General features: G+C 37.7%; 1 protein-coding gene across 2 annotated transcripts in view; it reads right to left on the reverse strand.

The window, feature by feature from the left end:
• The window catches only part of LOC141790520 (uncharacterized), a 48,790-nt gene that overhangs the window by 36,759 nt on the left and 424 nt on the right, over positions 1–11,607 (reverse strand). The window contains exon 1 of one of the 2 annotated variants that reach the window (XM_074670440.1): positions 5,535–5,586. The exons of the other annotated variant lie outside the window; for it this stretch is intronic. Coding sequence (XP_074526541.1) covers positions 5,535–5,563 — 29 coding nt within the window. The 5' untranslated portion in view covers positions 5,564–5,586. Of the gene's footprint in view, positions 1–5,534; positions 5,587–11,607 lie in introns of those variants that run through there. 2 annotated transcript variants of the gene reach the window in all.

Raw genomic sequence — 11,607 nt, forward strand, 5'->3', positions numbered from 1 at the left:
ATACAGGTGAAACAGCCAAACAAACTTTGGGTAAGGGCTGCACGATAGGGTCAAAAACCAGTATCTTGATATCTCAAGGCTGTATTGTGATACACAATATTCAACTCCACATTCTGTTTTCTCCTCCCCATCTCTTTAAAAATCTTACATTTAATGCTTTGATGTATAAAATGACAGCTGTGTTATGGTTCAAGCAGATCCTTCAGTTAGATTTTTAATATATACATGCAAAAAGGGGAAAAACACAATCAGGTTCAGTTAAGCAAAACTTTTATTTCAAACCAAACTGTGTGTAGTTACATATTTTAAGTTCCAGTAGAGTAATTCATTCAGATTTATTCAACTGGCTGATTACAAATCATATTGTATGATAATGAATATATTATATTATATTATATTATATTATATTATATTATATTATATTAAAGTATATATTTTCAATTTTTTAATACTATATTATGTTGTTTTATCTTATATTATATTATATTATATTGTATCATACTATATTTTATTATATAATATTATAAAATATAGTATTATTTTATTCTGTGTTATATTTTATTAAATTAAATTATTTTATATTTTATAATACTATATTATGTTGTATTTTATTGTATTATATATTATATTACATTATATCATATTATAATATATTATACCATATGTTACAATATAATATTTCAAAATATAGTATCATGTTATACTATGTTATATTGTATAAAATTATATTATTCTATATTTTATAATACTATATTATGTTGTATTATATGATATGATATTATATAATTTTATATAATATTATATTTTATTATATTATATTAGATTAGATTAGATTATATTATATTAGATTAGATTATATTATATTAGATTATATTATTATATTGCAGTATTTTGGTATTCGACTGTAAAATAACAGAAAACTCCTGTCTGCCATCATGTTTCGAGCTGAGCACAACTGCGCTCTCGCTGAAGGGCAAACAGGGGGAGGGGCAGCAAGCGCAGAGAAACGAAAGTGAAACTTAAGAATATATTGCGTTTGTTTTTCGTTGTTGAGAGCTGGGACAGAATCAGGCAGGGATAACACAGACGGCAAAAAAGTTCAAATAAGCAGCTACACTACAAAACAAGCCTCAAGAACCCACAACCTGCAACTGATGAGAAATACAAGCAACTTTTTCCCCTCTTCTCTGAATACAGAAACATGCATGGGCAAGAGAGTTTTCAGGGTGGGTGGGAGCCTGGTGCTCACTGTGAGAGGAGCTCCAGCTGAGCAGCAGAGAGTGAAAGAGGTCAAACTCTGAAAGGAATTACTTTCTGACGTCTGGGAACATTTACGTGACACTTTTTGCTCGATGGTTGCGATTTAGTCATTTTATACATCTCACGTGCAACAACCTGCGATACATCGCCCACCTCTACTTTGGGTTCACAAAATCTGACATGTGTCATATTATATTTAGCTTACGAATCAGTCATACCATAAGGTTAGCACTTTAGCTGTATTTATTGTAGCTGAAGTTCAAAAGGAAAACAATGTTTTACTTACTTTCACAACTTTTCTGTGTCGGTTGGGAAAACCATTAGTCAGAAAACCGCTAAAGTTGACCTCCTTAACTGACTGCTTAACTGTTTGGTAGAGCACTTTTCAAGTTGCTATATCTCACTGAAAATATGTTGAACTGAGTCAAACCTGATTTGGTTGCCTATACAACAATAAAAAACAACATAGAAATATTAAAAAAAAAAAAAAAAGTGAAAGTTAAAGGTAAAACTTCTGCTGTGGCTGTATTTCCTCTGTGTGGTTTTCTCTAATTGTCTGACACCTACCAGCCACCGTACTAAACTGCTTGAAAAATGACACGTTATGAGCACGTAACTCCAGAACTTTGGGTTCTGGATGAATTCAGAGCCACCAACGAACTGAACAAGTACGGTTTAGGACAGTGGGAGGAAGCCAGAGTGAAACATGCAAACCTAATCACTGCACCTCTGTGCGGCCCACGCACCAATCAGCAGAACATCAGCGCCTTTGTCTCACAGCGTTTAACAGGCCACAGTGTGACCATATCAAAAATAAGACTCTGAGTTTCTGAAATATTAACAAGGTGTTCTGCAAATATCAATGTGCTCTTTTCAAAGAAAGTTCTCCTCCTATTCAAACACTCAGGAAGTGGAAACTTTCCAGTAAAACTATTGACCACTGAGCAGCTCCAGCAGCTCCTCTGAGAGTTAAAGGCCTCGCTGAAGGGCACCCAGCTGTATTAATGAGGCAGGAGAGACACAGCTCTTACACTTCTGCGTCTGCACATTCGTCCTGAGAGTGACGAAGCCAAGAGAGGATTAGGTTTTATTCCACAGGTGTTACATACGCATAAGTTGTAGAAGTCCCTGGACCGAGTAGGGATGGGTAACAAAAACTGTTTCCAGTCAAGAATCGATAAGAAATCTTTCAATTGACTAGTCTGCTACAGCTATCTTAGCTTAAAAGTTAGCAAACAGTTTCCCAAGAAATCTCTGACTCAGGATTTTCCACCTGAAGTTTTACTGAAGAATTAAACACACAAAGAATTGTCCACTACTCTTTTATAAGATTCCTATTCGATACATTCAACATTGTATAAATCTCCTTATTTACCAAAAAAAATATAAACAAGCTAAAGCTAGCTTGATGCTTACATATATGGTAAATTGCATTGACATGCTAGCGGTTAGCATACATCGGTAAAATTTCAACTTTCATCACAGATTTTTTTTAAAGGATTCTTTATTATTGTGAGATAGGGCTGTTTTCACCATATGTGTATATAACTCCACCATAAATGGTCGGATTGCTTTGCAAAACAATACAAGATAAGGTCACCATAATTTCTGATAGATGTAAAAGTGCGATCCAGATCCTGACAGTATTCTGAATACTAACATCTGGAATATGAAATATGTACTGGGTCATCATAATTTTCAACACTGTCAGGAAACACATTATTGTACAAACCTGCAACTAACACCAAATTGTAGCAGACAGTCTGCTGAAAGGAAGTATAACATTAAAGTAGGACTAAAGAGTTGGTGACAATCACAATATGCTCAGTGGAGGTCTGCGCTCTCTGAGGTTTGGTTTATTTCCGTCCAGACATATCCAGATTTAGTGACCAGTTTCATATTCATTCACTTATAAACTTCATTAAATGTTGCTGACACAGAAAACAAATCACAGGGGAATTGATAAAGAAGTCAGAATCTGACACCTATGCCTCCTCGTGTGGTCCCTTTCACAAGGAAAATTTCCGCACTGCACACACTTGAAAATTTCCAACCTGTCAGACAGAGATGCCCGGGCAAGATGGCGAAAGAACAGGATCTCCTCGTAGTTGAAGTGCAGAAATACAGGCATCTGTACGACTCTTCACACAGAGATCACCGTGACAACCAAAGACCCGAAAAAAAAATGGACGTCCGCTTACTCTACTCGTAGTGAGGTCTCCACAAAAACTGCTCCCCCTGGTGGCTGGCTGCAGTATAGGTTTAAAAATCCATCTCCCCAGTCATTCCAGATGGGCTGTGGTCAAACTTTAAAAAATGAATACACCTCGTAGAAATGTTCCTCACGTCTGATTGTTGTGGTGATTTGAAGATATGATTTGGCTGCCATGTATCCAAGTCCTCTTTTTTCTGAAAAGTTTTGTTTTCATCAGTTATAAGAGGTTAAAAATGAGGTTTTATGTAACGTTTAATGATGGTTGACAGCTGCCGTTCTCGTGTATTCTTTTCGGGGATTGTAAAATATGTCGGGAGGTAGAATCAGGAAGTGATTAGACTCTCGAAAGAAAGAAAAATATTATATACTGTCCACTCTATATACAGTCTATGGTGATAACCAAGTGGTAAATGATTCATGGCGTGAAATTGTGGCCACTCTCGGCAGAGAGGAGAAATCGGTCAAAATAACCTGGAAAAATCTCCAGGACAGATACGTCATGTTGTAAACAAAAGGCAAATTTCTTCGACTCTTGTTTAGTATTCTGGTAGACCAAGGTTTGTGATACACTGCCCCCTGCAGTTTGGGAAAGGACACCAAGAGACGCTGCGGAAAGCATAACACAGCTCTTATTCTCATGAGATTCTACCTCAAACACCAAGGTTTGCTCATAGCCCCGCCCCTGACAGGCCTCCAGAAGACTGGCCAATCAGAAGGAAGGGGGTTTATGGAGTTGGGAGCCTTAAAGAAACAGCAGCTAAAACAAAGAGTTTCAGAGGTAGGAATTTTGGCTTTCTAAATCATCAGTGTGAAAATATAAGGATTTTTTTACGAGCTGTCAATCAAGTAAAACACTACAGGGGCCCTAGAGGGACAGAATAAAGCTTAAAAAAACACAGTACCCTCTCTTTAAGGGTCAAGCTGACCTGCTCGATGAACAGTCAGTAATCCAAACCGTCCTCTGAGAGCAGAATATTACACAAGCCGTATATTAAACTGGATGATATATGACTTCAATACGGCGTACAAAGTCCAACATCAACAATCAATGTGGCCTCACTCTCACACCGCCGCGGCTTATGTTTCAGCATTGATCACCGAGGACGTTAACAAATCTGGGCCCTCAGAAGATGCTGAGCCAAGGAGAAAAAATGACGAATCCCTCCTCGTGCGAATCTTACACGCTCTAATGTGTCACATCACGGACACTGGAGGGTGGAGGTGTGCGTCGAGCCGATAATAAACTGGCACGCCGCTTCAGCGAGCACGGCGGGAAACAAATGCTGCACCGCCAAGCCAAATACACTCAGACCCCCCGATGAGTTTATGGATGTAACGGATCCAGGTCGGCCTGCGGCGACCCTTTGGATGTGCCACACGGCTCATAAGACACCACGGCGTGCCAGAGAGTCAGGCTTTCTGAGGCGTGAAGGCAGCGCGGCGTTCAGGGAGGAATCTGAGTTATATAACAAAAGAAGAGTAAGATGGAGAGGACTGTGTGTTCTCAGGGACACGATCTGAAATTAGGGTCTGAATTTTTCAGATAAACCTGAAAATGAACGGCAACTTAACGATTCTCATATGGTTTCAATCCACTCATGGAAACAATGTCTGATTTCCCCTAATCCCTCACATGAATCAGAGGAGCTTTTCTCCCTTCGTCAGCATCTCCACGCCACTAATTGTGACCATAATCTGCCAATGCATCCGACCAAAAGTTGGCTTTAGCCAGAGAAAATAAACTTTGAGCTCCACGATCGACTAAAACAGCAAAGTGACCTTTTTACTTTGCCATAAAAAGTTCCCAGAGTCGAACTAATCCTTTGAAAAATCAGATTTCAGCCGCGCCGTGACATTTGCCAACAGGATTTAGTCTCCTTCCTCACTAACTGTTTTGTCAGCCGTTAAATGTTAATTTGTGAATTAGAAAATTCAGACCATTCTTGTCGTCTGCTCTGGTTTTCCCCAAGGTCAGGGCCAAACATGAGTGGATGAAATCTGTTAAAAACGCTAAAGTTAAGCAGCAGCTTCTGCTTTCTTTCAAAAAACTACCACAAACCTACAACAGACGTCCAAACGTTGGCCCATAAAGCTCCTCACGTGGTCGCAGAGCGTCCAGTGTGAATGTCAGGTACGTTTAAAGATGGATGAGGAAGCAGCGTCAGAGGCTCGGAGCCAAAGGTGTCGACTGCTCAGGTGTCACCGTGTGAAGGGAGAGCAGAGAACAGGAGATCAACAGCTGTGCAGGGATCAGATCACCTGCCGCAGACGCACATTCAGCTCCGTAACCGACGAGACGACAGGTAAGAGCTCTGTGTTTGGGGTGTTTGATGGAAAAAACAGCGAGGAGGAAACAAAATATTTAAAGTTAATGAAAACTTTTAGCATCTATGAGTCATTCAGGGAAAGTTGATTTACATTCAAAACTTTGAAAAGAAAAGCAAAGTTATTTATAAAGGTCATTTCAGCAAGGCAATTCAAAGTGTTTTACAGAGAAAACATATTAGAAATAAACAATAACAATAAACACTTTTAAAGCAGATTAAATTAATAAGAAAAAAAACAAAAGGAAATTAAAAGAAAAGAAGTTAAAACAGATTTTAAGATAAGAGTTGCAGTGTAGAGTTGCAAAGTTGTGCGATAAAAGAAAGAAAGAAAGAAAGAAAATTAAATAAAGATGTCCAGCTGTAAAAGTAGAGAAAATGTATTTATATTAACTAAAGCTTTCATGTTTGAAGTGAATTCCTCTAGTATTTTTGATTTTCTGCTATTTTGCAAGACTAATTGGAATTTTTACAACTACATTTAAAAGCAACTGCACATTTAAAAATGTTAATTTACTTATGAAATGTAACGCACTGTCGAATTAAACTTTCTGTTTTAAGCAACAATATTTAAATCCTGTGTATGCTGCACTGCAAAAAACTGTATTTTGTCTTATTTAGAGTAAAAATGTCCTTTTATACTTGATATGAGCCACAATCACCTGGTTTGTCCAGAAAAATGTTTGTTTTTTTTCCAAGTTATTTAAAGACAAGTAAGAAAGAAACTTGAATAATCTCTAAATACAAGTAACTTTTCTTTTGTTCCATTGGCAGACTTTTTTTACTTGTTACAAGTAATTCAGACCTTGAAATAAGACATTTTTCTAGGCTGCTCAGATGATTGTTGCTCATATTGAGTCTGAAAAAGTTATTTTATTCTGAAAGCAAGACAAAAACAACTGATAAGATTTCAGTTTTTTGCAGTGTCCAAAAACCAAAGTCTATTTTTTTTCTGTCAATAATCTCATAATAAAAACTTTTTAGCCTAATTTGACAAACATTTATGCATCAAGTCCATAAAAATGTCAAATTTTAGGATATATAAAGACGAAAAATAAGCCTAAATTGTAAATAAAGTGTAAATAAAGTGTAAAAAGAAAAATGCCAATATGGTAAGATGAAATGCTTTTTAAATTAATTCTATTGTTTTTTATTTTATAGGCAGATATTTTAACACCTTATGAACACTTAAGGCATCATTTATGACTTTTAATATCTTGAAACGGCGGTTTTCTGGACTTGGATCAATGCTTCTTGTAAAAAGTCTAATTGGACATTTTTGTTAGAAATAAGATACAAAATCTTGTGAAGATTTCTGTTTTTGCAGAGTTAATTTTAGTTTTTTAGAACTGAAAAATGCAATCTTATCATGTTTTTTTTTTTGTATTTTATTTTCATTGAAAATGCCTGTTAGGCCTAATATGTGCGACATTCACCGGACCAGTCCAGAAAAATGTCTAATTTCAAGTGACTGAAATATTGAGTCATTATTCTAGTTTTAAGCAAATTTTTGAGCAATTTTTTCTTGTTCTATTGGCTGATTTTTTTTATGTACTACACGCAACTTAAACCTCATTTCTGTCTTTAAATGAGTTGAAACAGACATTTTTCTGGACTGGTCATAACAAGTATAATAAGACAATTTTCACTTAAAATAAAACAAAAGCACTTAATAAGATTTCAAGATACTGCTATGTTAAGTAATAGACTTCCACACACATTAAATAAAATTATGAGGGTGAGAATCAAATTTTGCACCAGTTTTGATTATTTTGTAAAGTAGCTTTGCAACTTAAAGCTCCTGTAAAGAAAAGGAACGTTTTGTGTCAGTTTTGGCGCCCCCTTGTGGAGGAAGTGATCTTATCTTGTCTTATACATGGATAATGGTGCATTCCATTTGTACTAGAGAGTCGGAATTTACAAGTTCCGCATGGGAAAGCCCACCGGAGCATCTACACCACCCCCAAGTTTCACAACTTTTTCTGACTTGGCAACTGGAACACTTTGACTCGGAGATGACATCACTCCTACGCCTGACTTCCCATTTCCGAATATGAATGGAACGCACCATTAGTTGTGTTTTCTGACCCCCAAAAAAGCTCCTTTTCTAGGAGGAACCAAAAAAAGAAAGTGTTGTAATCACATGGTCTGACACCTACCCCCCTCACAGCGGATAAAACCATTAAAAATTAGAATATGGGAAAAAGAAGTGCTTTCAAAATGGTTTAGTTTGGGTTTGTAAGTCATAAAAAGGCATCACTGTAAATTTCAGTCAGTTTTAAAACCAGCTAAAAATTTCACACAGGAGCTTTAATCCAACCAGGTTTCACTCTGGACTCCCTTTCAGGTGGTTTTAATGAACGTCACACCAAAGAGAACACATTTGATGCTTATTTTCTGCATTTCTGTTGTCATATCATTCAAGTTGAACGTGTTTATCCTTCTCTTAACTTCTAAATCAGAAAAGAAACTGCATCAGAATTCTTCAAACAGAACTTTCCTGAAGCTTAAAGCTCCTCTAAGACGATAAGCTACCTGACAGTTCAGACTAATACCCTTTGTCTCAGCACAAGTCGTGTGTTTATATTTATTATTTTCCATCCAACGCCGAGGTGCACTCATGCATACATCAAGCAGCTAATCACAGGACATGGCTGTCTGCCTGCTGCCTCCAGCCCCGCGCTCACGCTCACCCAGCAGATGACACGGCCACGGATGAAGCGATTAGGTTACAGACGCTGTAATTTACCGACGGGCCGTGGAGGAAACATTGGAGGCTTATTAGCTTACAGTGAAAGATCAGTGTTATCTTTATACGGCTTCTCAGGGGTGGATTTATTTTGTTTTTAACACACGAGGCCCAAGGTGGAAAGATTTTACTGAGGCGATCTGTTTATTGACCACGGTGACCTTACAGCAGAGGGTTCGACAGAATCCATTTTCACCTGAGAAACAAACCATTGAGGACTTTATGTCATCGTCTCCAGGCTACATTACTCCACCTAAATGTTTCTCATTACCCTGTTTTTCATTTAATTCACCCACGTGCTTATTAGTTAACACCTTATAGAGATCTCTGATTTTTCCTTGGTTTTGTTTTGTCGACAACACATGTGAAAGATATCTTAAAAAAACATGATTTAAAACATTTTCTATGCTTTTGTTACCACATTTTTTACTAGATGATTGCTTTAATTTCTGCAGCCTGTTATCTCAGAGAAAACTTTCTAATTTGACCCTCTACACTGTAAAAAACTGAAATCTTATCAAGTGTTTTTGTCTTATTTTTAGTGGAAAATGTCTTTTTAGACTTAATATGAGCCACATTCACCTGACCAGTTCAGAAAAATGTCTTAGTTTTAGTCATTTAAAGTAAAAAATAAGCTCTAAGTTGCCTGTAACATGTTAAAAAAACTGATAATGGAACAAAAGAAAAGTTACTACTTAGAAAAGTTACCAAGACAGGCAAATTTTTCTTGTTACAAGCACTTTAGACCTCATTTTTTACTTTAAATAACCTGAAACACGACTTTTTTTTTGGACTAATATGTTGAATGTGGCTCATAAGACAAAAACACTTGATAAGATTTTAGTTTTTTGTAGTGTAAAATACATGCTATGCTGCTACCAACCACTAGAGAGAGCTCTAAAGTTACATTACACTCTGAAAAGCCGTCAATCTGTCAGTTTTCCATACAGTGTGTTAGCTACACCAAAACGCTGGGCCAACCCTGGTGTTATTAAATAAAATTAGCAGAAAGAAATTAATTTAATTTTTTTTTGTATTTTCCTGCTATAGCTAACACTCCCATATCTAGATCACTCTCACGCCTGTAAGTTCAGATTCAAGTTGGAGCCTAGCTAAACATGCTGACTTAATCAGCAAGCAGTGTTGTTACAACTCTTGAATAAATATTTTAAAAAACAAACGTAACATACTGATGCAGCTCTTAATGTTTTGTAGAGGTGCGTCAAAGCTTTTGTACAGTTCAAGCTAACTCATATGAATGCAAAGCTAGCAAAGACCAGTGACCCCTTAACCTTACAGAGCAGATGGACCTGCCTGATTCAGTTTCTGAAATCCTGCAGATCCGTCTTACCAGGCTCCGAATTCACTCAGCTAAATTCTTAGCGGCCTAATCAGGGCAGAGAGGCGGGAACTGCGGGAGCAGACGTGACGTCAGCAGACTTTCGTACTTGTCAGCGTTCCTTTGATTCATTAGTTAACTTTACAAAAACAGCAGCAGTCGTCTAACCCCATTATCACAACTGTTTCTCGTGTTCCTGTAGTTATTCGTCTATTGTTTCTCGGCAGTGGCGCACATAAGCTTCGTCATACCGTGGCTTGATGTGGATTGGTCTGTGGTGAGTGTGTCAATCAGAACGGTCGTCCAATCACCAGATGCTGATTTGTTTTGAAGGTCCCGCCTCTGAAAACAAATCAGAGGAGCTGCTACCCAGATGGACTAGTGAAATATTTCCGTGGTGGATATATGAAACTGTTCGTCTGGCTCTGATGAGTTTGGCTGCAATTTCAGATCAGGATTTATTCATCACGCAGCTATCACCGTGATCTCTGTGTGATGAATCGTATAAATGCCAGGATTTTTTGTACGTCAAGCACAAACCAAGCTTTAGGCGCCATGGGGATGAAGCATATTTCAGCGTCTTGTATTTGCGATCTTGTTATTCTGGTTACTACCCACAGCTCGTGGCCACAGGTGAGGGTTGGAACGTAGACTGACCGTTAAAATAAGAGCCTTGCTTTCTGCTTCAGCTGTTTCTTCACAATAACGTACTGAAAATACCAAAAAACCAAGACCAATACAAAATAGAAACTAGCTAAATGACACCCACAACTTTCTGGTCTCTTTGCGTTGACGACGTCCTAATCCCCTGGAGAAGACTGATGTCTTTCCAGAGACAACTCTGACACTTATTCTCCAAAAAACAAAGATAGCTTGTGGTGATTTATGGGTAAAATGAAGTGGATTTAGGTTGTTTCTGTAAGCTGAGATTGCTAATAGGAGGCTGCCATCTTTGTTTTGGTCAACCAATTAGTAGCTGCATCCCCCGAAGAAGAAGCCCTGTTCCCCTTCTGTAAAAGAGTCCAAGGGCTCCCCCGTGTGGAGAAATTAAGAATTACATTTTTTTGTTGTTGTTTTTTTGACTCAAAATATATATATATATTTTTTGGTAAATAACATCAATATTATCTGTCTTTTCACAGGTTACTGGCTCTGAATCTGTTTTTTTGTTATGTTTTGTTTTATTTTTTCTGTTTTATTTTTTTTATTTTTTATTTTTAGGGTACGTTTTAATCTATATGAAGCTGTTTTTCCCTTCATGCTCAGAATGAATCCTGCTTCATATCCAAAGGACTCGATGAGAAGAATCAGGAGAAACAGCCAAAGCCTCCTTCAGGACCTCCTCTACAGAGGAGTCCACGGAGGAGACAGAGACACTCCTGTAAGTGTGACCCCCAGCTCATGTAATCTGACATATTCTTGTGGATTAAAGGAGTCGGTATTTTTGTCTTCTTGACCGGCAGATCCCGGCTGCGCCTGGCAGAGATGCTAAAATGATTCGCTCCATCGCCAGCCTGATCAGAGCGAAGAGCAAACTCCTCCTCCTGGAGAACCCGGACACCGTGGAGATCTATAAGGTCAGCTCTTCAGTTCATCTAACGAGGAGACGTCTCACTGAGAGCTCTTCTTTAAAGTTAAAACTCTTTTACCTTCATTTTTGCATCTTTACTCGCCACAGCTGGACGATTCAGCCCGTTCCATCATAAACGGTAGAGACGAC

This window comes from Halichoeres trimaculatus, unplaced genomic scaffold, assembly GCF_033239565.1.
Source record: "Halichoeres trimaculatus isolate MK-OKI-2021-1 unplaced genomic scaffold, fHalTri1.1 fHalTri1_scaffold_5, whole genome shotgun sequence".
Taxonomy (NCBI): Eukaryota; Metazoa; Chordata; class Actinopteri; order Labriformes; family Labridae; genus Halichoeres; species Halichoeres trimaculatus.